Below are 15,508 nucleotides of genomic sequence, written 5' to 3' on the forward strand. Positions count from 1 at the left end.
GAGAATTAATGGTTGTGTAAATACCTGAAGGCAGTGTTGGGTTCTTAAGACTGTTAATCCAACTCAGTTTTTGTTTTAAAATTTGCAGTGGCTTTGTCTATAGGAGAGTAAACTGGAGAGCTAAAAAAAAAAAAAAAAGTTTTTAATACTGAAGGGGAAATAAATGTGCTTTTGTAATATCCAGGAGGTTGGAAGAAAGTTGTTGTCATAAGTCACCGAAAAGATGAAAGACGACCTACTGGTTTAATTAATAAAAGGATGTCTGCATTTCATTTTTGTCATGCACAATTAGCCATCTTAGAGTAGGAGCCACTGGAGTATTCTCTATTTTTTTGTCTTTTGATCAAAAGCCTAGAAAATACTTCAGTGCTTTAGTTCACTTTAAGTGCGTATTTTGTGTTTCCTAGCTAATGAGGGGATAGGTTTTTTTAAGGTGCTTTGCAGTACCTAAATCTATCTCAAAATGCCTAAAGTCAGTCCCCTTGGAGGACTTGGAATGTTAAGTAACAGGCTATAAATGTATTCAAAACATAAGTAAAAGTAATGCTGTGTATTAATGGTCTTGCAATGCTTTAATATATTAGGTGAAATTACTTTAGTGTCTTGTGAACATTAATTATGAAATTCTTTGGTCTTCGTTGCTTCCTTAAGCTCAGTGTGCTAACTTTTGAGAGAGTGTGTGTGTATGTATATATTTAGTAATGAGTTATATATATATGTGTTTAGTAATGAGTTGATTCTGTGGTCTGGTCATTTCAGATATTTTTGCCTGATAGGAAAGTTAATGCAAAGCTTGATTACTACAGTAGAAAAATTATATGCAGCTTACAGTTGTAAGAAATATGTAGCTACTTGAAGTATTCTTGTATTTGAATTATATAAAACCTCATTCATTATTCCTTAGCTGTAAAAAAAAAAAAAAAAAAAAAAATCATCTTCAGAAATCTGTCTTCAGAGGTCAAAAATTGATGTAGTGAATATTTGGATGAAATGCAACTTCTTCCTCACTTATCAGAGCTAATGTAGGGTTATGCAGTATAATAAACTCATTTATCTAAAATTTTTAAAAGAACATAAAATCAAGCTTTTGACCAATTTAGTCTAAAATTAAACAGTCTTCTTTCCTTACTTAAATTCCAGTAGTGCTGTACATCTAAAGTAAGAACATTTTATGCTTTTGAGGATATTTAGACCAAATACACAATAACTTCTGTTTTTTAGTTTATAGTCCCAGATGGATTAAAAATACTTAGGGTTCTTTAATTGCTGATAAAAAAATCTTGAGACTTTTTGTGTAAGTATAGTGGGTATAGTCCTCATAAAGGAGTTGAAACTGTTGGATGAGAGAGAACAGTCTGAAATGGAGGCTGAAATTCCAGAATGTCTTCAATTGGTTTGGCTGTTGGCAGGGAGCCTGTGTTTCACTTCATACAGTAGAGCTAGCAAAGTCTGACAACAGTAAAGTCTGACCATTTTATCTCCCCACCCATCTGCTTTTGGGTTTTCCCACCTACAAATCTTCAAAAAGTAGATGAAAATAGAGGACCTTAAGCAGTTTTTAAAAGCCAGTTTTTCTAATTGGTAAATTTAGTAATGTGTTGCTGTTAATGTGGGAGTTTGTGTAATAACTTCTGTAGGTTTCCTTCATTGCCGCAAAAAATGTGCATTATCCAGAAGCTCTCCTTCAGTAGGAGGAAAAAAAAAACAGACGAGAGGCTTTGGTTATGATTGTTCAACTTGATGATGTTAGCTTGCCAAAGTCAGCCCCTTTAGGTGATGGGATGGTTGCCTCAGTGAGTTCTCTCTCAGTGAAATAGAGGTGTTTTGTGCAATGGTTTGTATGGAATAGCTTAGGTTTCCTGTGATGTTGAGTAATTGGGAGGGAGGATGTTATGCTCTTCTAACAGGAAAGATGAGCTCCAAGGGGCTAGTCAGTTTGGAAAGTGAAATTGGTTACATTTCTACTTTCTGTTATCCTGTGGAATTACTGAAGTTTTCTTCCTCTCTTCCCAAAACATTGACTAGCAATAGGATGAAACACTTGCTTTGCACATTAACTACGTACTTCCGACCTTCTCTAGTTGTGCACGTTACTTTTAGGACTTGAAATTCCCAATGTCACTGTAAATGATTTCTATTCATAAACTTGTCCTGTCACAATCTGATGCTTCCATCCTGTGGTTTAATGCTGTAGTTTTCTGTTCTGATGTAAGCAGTCACCACCATATGAAGAAGCAGTTCTGTCTGGATGCTGTCTCTGTGCCAGTTGCATGTCAGGCTGTGTTGAGAAACTAAACCTGACTCAAATTAGAACTCAGGTGGTCATTAAAAAAAATTTGAGTTGTTGTTTTTTCAGGTCCCATTTGTACTTATCAGTTGGAAAGCTAGTATCCTTATATTAGGGAGGGGATTTTTTAAACGAGTGATCTTGCCTGTCAGAGGAGGGTGTGAATCCTACTTTGGTGACAGTACGGGCATAAAAATGCCTGTGACAGTCTACCCTGAAAGGAAGTGTTAGAAGTTTGGAGGGGATGGAATTTTAACAAGTTTTGCTTTCTTGAATAGTTTTTTGTTTTCTGTGTGCTTGGTTTTATGCAAGTTAAGAGGGTAACAGACATGCCTTTTGCTCTTGAAATAGTGTTTTGGAAATTGTTCATGATGTTTGGGTTCTGTCATCATTTAAGTATTTTTCAGGCTTTTTGTTTCACTGGATAGTTTTACAGCTTTGATTTAAATGTGAACAGGTAACTTATTACAAAGCTTGAATTTGCTAAAAGCTGATTCATGTTTCCTGGTTTGAACCATTCTTCATTTGGAATTTTATCTAGTTAAAATCTTTGTGTTGTCCTTCCACTGGGCTCTACTGAGAGTGCCTCGTTAGGGTCTTAACTGTCCAGCTTCATATGAGGGGAGGAGGGTATTTTGTTTATAAGTTGCTGTATGCATTTCTGTCACAGCAATGCTCTGCCACAGAGTGATGAAGTTCACCTGACCTTCAGGTCACTTACATGTCCTCTCTGATTCAAGCCATATTCCCTTACTTCAGTAATGAAGCGGATGTGTAGGCAGTTCAGATTAGTAAGGGCATTACTACTGCCTCTGCTATGTGAGCATTTCACTTGAAACATGTAGTTCCAGTAGTAATTCTTTGTCACTTGGTTTACTCTGAGTATGTACAAAGATCTCTGCTATTATTGGCTTTATCAGTTTAACTTCTGTTGAGAAGATTCAATGGCAATATTTTGCAAAGACAAACATAATTTGTCAGAATCTCCTCAACTTCCTCTAAGTAGAACAATACGAAATTTCATAATAATCAATTTCTGCTCAAAGTTGAAGAGATTGAAGATGTCGCTCTCAAACTGTGCAATTCGATTAAGAAAATAAAAGCATCATATATTCCTTAGTTTCTTATTTTAGATAGGTGGTCGGTGTTCTTGGTTGCCTTTCTTTTTTCAGTAGCTATTTGATTCAACAGGTAAATGTATCCGTACTTACAGTGTCTGTGACCAAGCATACCATATGATCAAGTACATTTATCCATTCAAAGTGTAGTGTGAGTTCCAGTCCTTGGCTTTCTCTTCTTTGGTAAACCAAGGTGGGAAAAAATGAATAATTGCTCACTTTATTCCAGAGAGGAACGTTTGTTTATGAGGGAAAAATGAAGCAGTGAAGACTTGGAGTCTTAAGTTTCTGGAATGGCATGGGGAGTTTCTAGCAGAAACAGCAGTGACACAAAGGTGGTGTCTTGAAAAAGGTATCTTAAAAAACGATGCAGTTAGGTGCAAAGAATGATAATCAGTAACAGTCCTTGGAAAGAATGCAATGGACACCACTGTAGTGTAGGCAAACTGTAGTTAGGGTATGCCTGAGTTCAGTAATGCTCTACCAGTCAGTAGAATGGCACTAGGAAGTGATGTACAGTAAGTTCTTGTTTTTAAAGACCCAGCTAGAATTTACTAAAATTAAATTTCCTGTTTGGGGAAAGTTAATTAACTTTCATTTGTGAACCTGTGGATATGGAAAGATACTAGATAGCATCAGTATAGCCTTGAACTAGTCCATGCACTGCAGTTTCCCTGACAGAGATAGACATAAATGATACTGTGATTGCTGGATTATTTGAAAGAATGTTATTAAAACTTAATTCTGTTTGTTTATTTCTCCATGCTTATAGTTATCTTTGCAAATCTAAAAGCTGGTCATGGTTCAATTCTACTGCTGATACCTAGCTGTTTTTCAAATATTAGACTGTTAACAAGGAAGTTGTTCTTACAGAGAAACAGTAGAATATTTGCAATATCTGTGTGCATACCTGTAGCAGGTATTCCTTTTCAGTTTGTACTCCATGGTATTAACAGTAAAACTAGAAGCAAAGTTAGTCACTTGACCTTCTGAGCTGAAGATGCATGTGTTTCATGGCATTAGAACAAAACTTTGGGGAATTTCCTCTGCTTTTGTAGTTACTCCTCTTAGATGGGGGAGTACCTGAACAGCGCTATCTGATGCTGCTAGTAAACTAGGATGTTTCCTGAACTCATGTCATCCATGGTGAGAGATACACACCTTTCACCATTCTGGTATTGACAGCCCCTGCTTCCACTGGATGCAGGAAAATCCAGTTGTTTTCTATTGTGCGTGTAAGAGGTAGAATCATTTGAGATTACCTTTGCCTTCTGTCAGCCACCTATCATCATTTTATGATCTTCCTTCTTCTTTACTGTGAGTTAGATTTCTGTCTGCTCTTCCTTGTGTGCAAATTCTTGCATATGTGATGAAATTAAGTTGAAGCTGTAAGGTGAGGAGAGGAAGAAAAACTTTGGATGGATATGAAGAGAAATAGGAAGGGCAGTGAAAGGAAGTGGTGGCCAGGAAGAGTAAATAGAAGTTGTACTCGCCAACTTGTAGCTATAATTAAGCCATGTATGCTTTTGCACTGTTGCAGATGAAGCCTTGTACTTCTCTTATGTGGTAGTGCTAACACCACCTTTCTTTGGCTGGTTCTTCTGCACTTGGTTGTTTATCTATCCCCTCCCAATAGATCATTCATGTGCTGATGAACTATGTGTCAGTCTTTCTGATGGTTGCCTACTGATGAAATTATACAGGATTTTGATCTCCCGTCTGTAGTCATGAGGCCATACATTTCTTCCTGTTAGATGTTTTCTTTTATTCATGTTTCTCAACATGTCACAGCAAATAACATGAGCATGCTCCAGCTTCTTGTGCAGGGTCACAAGGCCACCTTGTGCAAGATGGAGAATCTCCCAAATGACCCTTCTCTTGACTCAGTCTAGAGTTGCATGCAGGTGGTTGGTGTCAGGTTAGTCTGTGATGGCAGAACTGGGGGGCTTGCTTAGCAGTTCAGCTGAGGATCTGGCAGGTGTCAGTCTCACCTGGATCAAGTAATGGCTGCTGATTTGTTCAGGGAGACCTTGAGGAATCTGGTATTTAGCATCTTAGATGTTGCTTGAGTGTCTGGCTTTGAGTCAGTTTGGTGTGCTTGCCTGTCAACCTGGCCTGAGCTTCTCTGGTCTTTGCCTCTCCTGTAACCTGAAATGGGAAAATATTACCCCTGTAAGGAGCAGCTAGGCTGAGCTGGGCATATAGTGTTCTGCTGCCAGGTCCCTTGGCACAGTGGGATAGATGGGGAGGGGAGCCCTGTGTTTCTGCTATGGAGAGAGCCTTGTTGGAGGGGACTGGTCTTGCACCCCAAACAGTGCCAGTAGCTCATGCTTGAGAGAGCATCAGAGATTCCTGTGCTAAGCCAGCTTGATTAGTAATTTGAAAAAGTCAGATGCTTCACATAAAGTTTGCATCCAGCTTTGTTGCAAATATAAATGTTGATTGGCTTGGTGAAACCTGATCTGTGAGTTTCATTAGAAAGCTGTTTTGGGTGACATAGCAAAAGTGGTTTTATTAAGTCTAGGTTTGGGTTTCTTACCCTGTAGTCAGGACAGAGCTGGCTCACAAGGTGACAGTTATTCTGAATCCTTTGATACCGGTGTGTGAAGTCTCCAGTTGTCTGAGTTGGGGATCTTGATTTCTCCCTGTAACACCAAGTTGTGAAAATGTGTCTTCAGCCTTTAATTCTGAATTGTTTGGTTTGTTTTTTGTATTTAAAGCTGATAGCATAAGTTACAGGAGTCAAACGGGGCTGGTGATAGTGACAGCCAGCATAGTCTGTGCTTTGGTGTACTCTCAGATATCAACTGACTTTGGGAGCCATGAATGTTAATGAACTTGAAAGCTTTGCGCAGAAATGTATGGTTTTGGGGATGTCCTTGCTTTCAAAACTCTCTCCGAAGCCAAAGGGATCAGGCTATCTTACAGGAAAACAACTTGTTTTCTTAAGGGACTAATTCTTACTGTCAGGCCTTCACTAAGCCTTGAAAACCTGTTTGTCAGTTTGAGGTGGCAGTGACGATGGGGAATATTTCTGAAAGTGTTTGCTGACTCCTTATGCTTTTCTTCTCCCTTTGCCTTCTGCATAACTTGCACGTAAGATCTTACTAGTCTTCTGAGGGAGAGGAAGGAAGGCCTTGGGTCTTGCCTGTCCTGACTTTGGCAGCAGCTGCTTCATTGGTCACCACAGGTGTATTCACTGTGATCGAGACGTGGCAGTGGAAAGAAAGGCTTTTAGTTCTGCCTGATCATTACATAGTTTGTTTTTCTGCCATGTGTAGAGATCCTTTTCATTGCTCTCTAATGAATTACTGCTGTGTGATTATGGTTATTGCTTATGTGTGGAGGAGGGGGGCTGTCCTCAAGTGAATTCACTTGTGCTTATCAGATGTCTAAAGTGGCAGGTTCTTCAGTGAATTTTGTATTCCTTTTCCTGCAGCTTGAGTTTGATCCTGCCTTATTTTGTAAATGCAAACTGAAGGCTATTATAGTGGATTGGAGGTTGTTACAGTCTGAAAAAGGGAAGTGTGACTAGTTGCAGGTAATCTCAGGGTATGTTGGTTACTTCTAGTGCAGGTTGAAGAAGCTTGGTGAGCAGAAACAAGGTGTTTCTGCTAGGGGTGGATGCTTCGAGAATAAACGTAGGAGTGATTAGAAACAAGCCTGCCACAGAAGTTATGTTCTTCTTTGAATGCAGGAAAATGCTTTGAACCAAAGAGCATCAAGGAGACTGGACCTTGTCTAGTCAAATTCTAATGTGAGTTGAAACAACACAGCTCTTTAAAGTATTTTTGTGCCTTTGTTTTTGAGTTATGGCTCCTTGAGGATCCTGCCTGAGTAATGGTGAGAACTTGGTAATCTTAACAAAAATCTCCAGTTTTTCTGGTCCTCTGTCTAGTTCTTTTGGTCCTAGAAGGCCAGATTTCCCATGGAAAATAGATGGGAGTGCAAGGAATGGAAAAAGATGTCAGAGGACAAACAACTTTATTGGCAAGATTGGTCCTTGTTCTTTAGGTTCTAGGCGTTCCAAGACAACAAACAGTATATTGTGGTGTGCTAAAACTGTTGAATATGCATATGGCTTGTATGAAACATGAATCTCTTTCCCCTGTGAATGAAGGGTTTGGTAGACATGTTTTGTTTGCAGAGTTTCTACCTGTCCTCTCCTTTGACCTCTAGTACTGCTGACTGCAAACGAGTTGGTGTGACTGTGGTGTATTCTTAAATTGAAAATGTTTGTGTACTGATAATGCAGACTTGCATTGTTATGTCTGTCTGGAGAGGAGCTGTGGGAGTGCTGGCAGTTGGGTAGGATGTTTTTGGGATAAACTCTGCTGATATGAATGAAGATGGTATTTGTCTCCATTTGGAGTCTGCACAAGTGCAGGGAGGAGAACTCAAGTCTGGAAGAATTATGTAGTCCGTGGTACAAATTTGTGATTCAGAAAGCTGAAATGAGAGATCTGTTGAACCAAATATTTTATAAAGAAATAATTAGGCCACTTCTCTCCAGTCAGACCTCAAAGATTGCTAAGTTGGCTTTGTTGTGTTCACAGGAAGTGTCTAGTTGAGGAGTTAATGTTGTGTGATGGGTAAACCTGTGAACACGAAGAAGCAGGGGGAGCATGTGGATCAGTATTGCATTGCAGCTGCCTCATGGCTGTGATCGCTCTGACTTCTCTGAAGTATAAATTTGCCTTTTACATGGTGAACTTAAACTATCTCACTTGAACATCTTACCATTTTATTTCCTAGATGGGAATGATGAGCAATCCCAGCCCTTATGGCCAGCCCTATAGCCAAAATACTGGGCAACAGATTGGAACCAGTGGACTTGGGCCTCAGATGCAGAATAAAGCTGGACTGCAGAATAGCTTACCACAGTTTCCAATGGACAAGAAGCCAGTTCCTGGGGCAGGAATGCCTAACATGGTAAGTAGAATGAAAGGTGTATTCAGAAAATGTTGTGGTAAGGAGGAGCAATATGCTCTGGTCTTACCATGTTGTGAGTTTTTTGCAGCTGTCATGCCTGGTGTGAATATGTGCTCTGAATCCACACAGAATGCACTTGTTTTAACTCCTAAGACTGATATGAGTGAGAGGGCTGAGTTGTGCTTTCTGTGTTTATAAACTGCATCTCCACTCTTTGGCCTTCAAACCCTGTTAACAGGGAAAATGAAATAGAGCTCCTGAGCTGAATTGAGCTTTGCAACCTGTTTGGACACCTCAGCTCTCCTGTCCCATCCCTTCTTTTGTCACTGCTGTATTGGGCCCCTTCTCCTCAGAGTACCTCTGTCTGGAGAATTATTTTCCTGTTTGTACTTGCTGATGCTTTTGGGAAAAAGCAATGTCCCTTCTCAAACAGGTATTACCTATGATAGGGCTTAGAAACCTCAGCTGTGTGTTCGTTCTTGTTGTGAATTACATGAATACGCACAACAGTCTTGATGCTGGAGGTTATTCCCTGGCAACTGTAGTAGCCTTGGTACCTTTCCCTTTTACCTCCACTCTTATCGCAGCAGGACTTGAGGAAAGGGGAAGTAAGAATGGTGGGAAAAGTGGATGACCCAAGCCTGTAAATGCTAGTGCCTCGCCACATGCCTTAGCGTTAGATTTCCTGGCTTGAGCTTAATGCTGATGGCTCCTTATTTTCAAAGCTTGAATTGGTTAGGAGTATGACATGCAACATGTCTTGCAAGTTTTTCCCCTATATATATTTTTTTAATTTAGGAAACAAATTCATATTTCTGAATATAGCTTATGTTTCTCCGTGCTTTAAATTCCACTCCCATGCACCCCTTGGGAGGGTCAGTCTATTGATCTTACTAACTGTTGCTGAAAAACCATTTCCAGTTGACTCTAGTACCTTTAAATTAAAAAGAGCTCAGTCCTGTGAGTTTTATTTAATGGTTTTTAAAGTGTTAGCATGAAACATTGGAAGACGAGCAAACCAGTTGGTTGTATGAATCAATAAAAAAGCAGCCAAAACTTTTTCAGAACCCCAGCTGTCAAGTTTGTGTTCAGTGCAGAGCATATAACACTCTTGAGCTGCTACCCAGCTGAATGTAAGAACTTAGAGTTGCTGCTCTCTGTTGTTGTTTAGAACTCCAGGCTGCAACCAAGGCAGTTACGGTGATACTGAAACATGCACAGACCCTGAGGGCCTGACTAATTGGTGAAGTCTCCTGGTACAATGAAAGGTTAATACTAGTAGTCAAGAGCTACAGGAGAATTGGGGTTTAGAAATACGGGTAGCTGAGGTCTAAAGCTCTGGAGATCTCCAGAAACATCCTGTAGAACCTCTGGGAAGAGTCGGTTAGAAAGTGAAGTCTGTTGAGCTGAAGTGATAGAAGCAACACAGAGTACCTGAGCCTCCTTTATGTGAGTGTTCCTCAAATGTCACCTGAAAGGAATACAAAAGGTTCTGAACAACTAAACAGAAGCAGAGAAGACAAACTAGATGCTGCCATACCTGATATTAGTTCTGTGGTGTTTATTACCCTGAAGTTGTGCTTCTTCTCTAGCAGAAACTAGGAGATGCTTGTTTTGAATGCCAATGTGCAAGTTTGGTGATGGAGAAAAGTTAAAAGCTTCCCAGAACTTCTCTTTCATTCTCCTTTTCTAGGAGTAGGCAACTTGAGACACCTTATACTGAGAGAGAAAACTCTGGTCACTGTAAAATGTGCTTTCTTGCATTAATGCAAGAATTGTGGATGCAACTTTTTAGCCTCCAAAAATGAGGAGATTTGAGATCTAAATGCTATTAATATTTTCTGGTTGCTCTAGCACTGCAAATTAACCTGTGAGCTGTGCAAAGGTCTGCTGGCCCTTGATAAGGCAAGAGCTAGGACTAATAGAGTGATATGGGGAGGAAATTGTGGCTGGCAAGAGAATTGCCAGGACAGTTGCTAAGGGGCATTTTTAATGAGTCCTCCAGAACTACATATAGGTGGGCTGTTTCCTTAATCGTAGAATGTAGTAGTAGTTGTTTTTCTTCTTGGACTTCTTCTTGTGTTGCTGTTTATTTGCTAAATGAATTCTTTTCAAAAATAGATTTATTTCTGGGAATTTCTTTCCTACCTTCTTCAGGGCCAGCAGCAGGCTCCTCAGGTTCAGCAAGCTGGGATGGGGCCAACAGCTTCTCAAGGAATGGGGTCTGGAGCACCGACAGCAGATCCAGAAAAGCGCAAACTCATTCAGCAGCAACTCGTTCTTCTCTTACATGCTCACAAGTGTCAGCGTCGAGAACAAGCCAACGGGGAGGTGCGACAGTGCAACCTCCCTCATTGCCGAACCATGAAGAATGTCTTGAACCACATGACACACTGTCAGGCTGGCAAGTCTTGCCAAGGTAAGGGAGGAGTGGTTATGTAGATAAGGTCAACATTTGAGGGAGGAGAAAGGCTCCTAGAAAGAGATGGACTAGTGGGTGACTTGGGAAATGAGGTAAAGAAATTCTGTCTTATTTGCTTAAGACTGGGAATTGTAAGCAACTTCTGAGCCTCTAAAGTTTAGGCAAGTTAGAGGGGATAAGATACCACAAAGATGAGTAAAAATCTTTTGCCTAACTTGGTAACTCACTCTAATATCTTTTGGATGCTGCCTTCTTTTAAAGGTAGACACAAACCAGGAATCTGCAAATAGGAGTCTGCCTGTCTTCCTTAAACTGAAGTGATCAGTCGCAAGCAATACCATGCCATGAATTTGACTACTACTGGCACTCACAACCCCTCTGTCTGTCTTAAAAATGTAATGTCCTACTAAAATGTAGTCTCTCTTTTTGATAGCCTAGGCTCATTTGGATTGTACCAGTTGTAGACATCTCAGTTGCTTGGCACAGTCTGCCTGATACCTGAGCTATATGGAGTTATCCTTCAAGCCACAGAGACATAGGCTTGGGGTGTATCACATGGGGTTTTCAAGTAGGCTTTAGTTGAGCCAATAGTACTAGAAGAAATCTGGCTACATTTTCAGGTCTTCCTTCACACTTCCAATAGTGCTGAACTATTTCAAATAATACTTTATTGACTTGCATTGATACAGATGTGTGAAAACACCGCTCTCTACCCAGTTTGTGATGACCATGTGGAGATACTGGCAGTAGTTTGTAAAAGTTTTTCATTCCTTCTCTTTCTCAGTGGCACATTGTGCATCTTCCCGACAAATCATCTCACACTGGAAGAACTGTACAAGACATGATTGTCCTGTATGTTTGCCTCTCAAAAATGCTGGGGACAAAAGAAATCAGCAATGTAAGTCTGCTGGGGAATTCTTTGTGTTGAATAAACCATAAAATGCATGTTGGGAGTTAAATTTTCTTGCACCCATGTGGTAGTGGTGATGCTCTCAAACCTGGGAACATGTTTATGTGATTTTTCTCTCATTTTAATCTCAGAGTATTTTTCTGGCTTTGATTACTAGTGTTTATGAAAGCTTTCTAACTTTATAGTACTTTTCTATCAAGAGAGTGGTAAGGATGAACAAATCATAGCTGTCCCAACTAAGTGATTGGCTTTTCATTACTGCTTCTTCCGGCTGGACAGTTTCTGGAGACAGATGTGCACACACATGCTCATTGTCATTTCAGCCCTGATACTTGGTTCTGTCTTCGTTCTTTGTTTGCATCAGATGTCACTTCCCCTTTCTCTTTGTGTCCCCTTGGTCTCCCTGCCAAAATGTTTGGCAAGATTTTTGTCATTGTGTTACCTGTATGGGTTTTTTTTTCTCCTTCCTTTAATGTTACTGAAGGCTCTCCTCATGACTAATGTGAGCTATTTCTTGGTTTAAGACAACTAAAAAAAAAAAAAAAGGGGGCAAAAAAGGCATTGCAATGGCTGGTGGAGAGCTGTTTGTGTCCTTCTGCCTTTAGCCTCTGTGACATGGTGTGCCTCTGTTTTCAGTTTGAAGCAAGCAGATGTGTCCTAAATATTTAAGAGTGGGATTTCCTCTGAGCAGCCCAAAGGGAAAACAGCATGTTGGATTGGCTGGTTGGGTCAAAACTTGTCTTTCTGTTTCGTGACAGGTTTTTTGGATCTGTTTCCCTGCATGCTTCCAGAAGCAGATGTCATAGTTCTGAGCAGCCAGTGTGCTCTTTGTCCGTGTATTGGTGGGCCTCTCTGGCTGCCTTCTGCTGTCCTCACTAACTCCCTGTGTCTCTTGCAGCGCTGCTGGGCGGAGCTGCAGTAGGACTTGCCAATACCGGCTCTGTGGGCGTGGGGCAGCAGACAACGCCCAGCATAAACACTACCAGTCAGATAGACCCCAGCTCCATCGAGAGAGCCTATGCAGCCCTCGGACTGACCTATCAAGGGAACCAGATGCAGACACAGCCCCAGGCTCAAGTGAAGAATCAGCAACAGGGACAGTCACCGCAGGGTCTGCGCCCTATGAATCCTATGAGTAAGTTTATCTGCTAGTGTTAAAATGCAAACTACAGGCAGCCTCCCCATGCTACATCTAATGCAAATTTTCTCAACCTACTAGCTTAATACTGCTAGTTAATTTGCAAAAGGTAGGGCTTTACAATATTTTAGACTTGAAATAGCAAGTTACTCAGTGGAACAGGAACATTAGAGGGCCCAGGTGCCTTCTTCTGGAAAACAAGTTCTCTGGGAAAACTAGTTTCTTTGGAAAAATGATAATTTTTCAAGGCTTTTTGGTTTGTTTTTTTTTTTTTGGTAGCTTTATAATTGTACTGTAATGCAAGTTTCAGGCTGTTGGGGAGTTTTTAATTGGATATACAGGCGTTGGAATGCCAGCATTCAGGTGTACTTCCTGGTCACTTAGAGTGGAGCATTTTACATTTGTATCTCAGATATGTAATGTTTCTTTAAAAAATGAAAAATAGTAAATAACTGACATCATCCCCAAATCCTGTTGTGTGATCTCACATAGCTCTAAATTGTCTAGGTGGCTTATTGCAACATCATAGGGCTAGATAAGAATTTTAATTCAAAGTGCAGTTAATTGGAACCTGGCTATTGCTGGTGTCAAATGAAGTCACCTTTAACCATCAAATCTAAGTTTTTCTGAGGACTTTTTCTTATTCCTGTTTGCTTGAGTTGCGTAAGTAGATGTGGCTTTTTTAGCGGAAAAGAGGAAAGAAGAACTGGTAGTGATTTATCACAAGCTTGTATGGGATTGCAGTGATCCTGCCTACGTGTCCCATGACAAACTTGTGTACAGAATGAGAGGTTGGTGCAGAAACACACAAACTGCAGCCTGCAACCAACTGCTTCTTTCCTCTGCAGAGGGAATGCTGCTCCTGAGTTACTCAGGAAAAGGCTGCTGGGTAGATTAGACTTGTTAATGAGATGACTGGCCCTTGTAGATTGTGACTTGATAAAACTTTACCTTCCAGTGTGTAAAAACAGAGGAAAGGGTAAGGGTCCTGAGAGCTTAGTCTTAAAACAATTGGATTAAAATAATACGTTTTTCTATTGTGCCTTAGAGTCTTTTCTGAGGCAAAAGGATTCATATTCTCTTATGTATGTAATTACTTATAGACAGTGTTTGGCCTGTGCATTCCTTGCAGAACAGTGGGCATTCTTTGTATGGTTGCTAAGAAAATCCAATGAAATGGGATTGAAAAAGCTCTTGGAGTGTGAAGAACTGCAGCTTAATGTAGACAGGACAAGCATGGAGAGTGCAGACTTTTGAGTGTTGCTTCCCTATTAGAAGCAGGTGGCTAAGGAGGGAATTACAACAGGTGAGGAGGAATTACCAGGTCATGGCCTACAGGAAAACAGTACTGGTTTAGGAGAAACAGCGGGATTTGAGGAAGACTGCCATGTGAAAAGATGCAGTCCTAAGTGGCTCAAAAAAAACTGGTGGGTTTTTACAGTTGAAAAAGGGAGAGTTAAGATAAAGTTGGACTGTTGTCTTGCACGCCAGTGTGCTCTCAGATGGCAAAGTGGATTTGGGAAGAAGAAAAGGACTAAGGGAAGAGCGATTTGCAACAGATTTATGAAAAATCTGTTGAATGCTTGGTTGTGATATTAGGGGTATGCATTAGGCTTCATATACTTAATTTCAGTGGGTTTCTCTTGTATGCAGTGTGTAATTTTGCTTGAAATACAGATTCTGTAGGATTCAAATAAATACTTGTGAAACTTGGTAATGGCTTTCATGCTCTTTGCAAATTCTCAAAATTATCTGTTTGGAAGCTCCACACAGAAATATGCTGCATTTTTCTTTATTTGAGAGGTAACTGAAGTGTGTGAAGACAATTTTTATGGTGATTAAGATCTGGTGTGATTCAGAAAATCAGATTTTGTTATGCAACAAATTAGAGGTGTTTCCTGCAAAGGATTGTCAGATTTTCCCTGTTACAAACATTGGAGTTAGTTGTAGGATCATTAAGTATGGAGTGGGTGAGAGGGGATCTTGTCTGATGTAGGTGGTAGTTGATGTTTTAAGTTTTTGAAGCCTTTGTGAATATATATCCTAAGATTCTGAATGAAAAAAAACCCAACTGCTTCTAAACAAAAAAGCAGAAGTGGTTGGAATCTTTCATTAGAGAGGCACAGGAAAGGACTCTGGAACATAATGTTTGCAGCAAATTGAAATCACTTGTTTGTTGATAAGTTCAGGAAGGTGTGCAGAGGAGTAATGAGGTTGATGCTTCACTTGGAGGTCACCAGTGTTGTGCCTCAGGCTTTTTCTAAGTTTGTAAAAGAAAGAGGGTGAAGAGAGCAACGAGTAATTAAATTCCCTTCACAAAAGTCCAAGTACTTGAAAGTCTAAACCCTTGTTATTGCTGAACAATTACTGACTTTGCATGGTAAATGTGGTCTTTGTTTTTTCTGTATTCTTCTGTTTTCTAGGTGCAAATCCAATGGGAGTGAATGGAGGAGTAGGGGTTCAACCCCCTAATCTGCTGCCTGACTCAATGTTACATTCAACCATGAATTCTCAAAAGTAAGTTGAGTCCTTTGTACCCAATGAATTTGTTTTGATCTCATGGCACTTCTTGCATAAACAGTGGAGTAAATGCCATTGATGGCTATCTCTCCCTTTGGATTTTGTAGCTTCTGTTGCAGTTTTCCAAATCCTTGGGTAGAACAACATGTACTCTTTCATGGCGTTGTTTGGTGCCTGTGCA

The 15,508-nt window shown here is 40.2% G+C and overlaps 1 protein-coding gene across 1 annotated transcript in view; it reads left to right on the plus strand.

The window, feature by feature from the left end:
* The window catches only part of EP300 (EP300 lysine acetyltransferase), a 62,470-nt gene that overhangs the window by 17,041 nt on the left and 29,921 nt on the right, over positions 1-15,508 (plus strand). The window contains exons 4-8 of the mRNA XM_082280866.1: positions 8,161-8,337; positions 10,495-10,756; positions 11,544-11,657; positions 12,568-12,804; positions 15,231-15,324. Of these exons, the coding sequence (XP_082136992.1) occupies positions 8,161-8,337; positions 10,495-10,756; positions 11,544-11,657; positions 12,568-12,804; positions 15,231-15,324 (884 nt within the window). The remainder of the gene's footprint in view (positions 1-8,160; positions 8,338-10,494; positions 10,757-11,543; positions 11,658-12,567; positions 12,805-15,230; positions 15,325-15,508) is intronic.

This window comes from Coloeus monedula (assembly GCF_965178545.1).
Source record: "Coloeus monedula genome assembly, chromosome: 4".
NCBI classification, from domain to species: domain Eukaryota; kingdom Metazoa; phylum Chordata; class Aves; order Passeriformes; family Corvidae; genus Coloeus; species Coloeus monedula.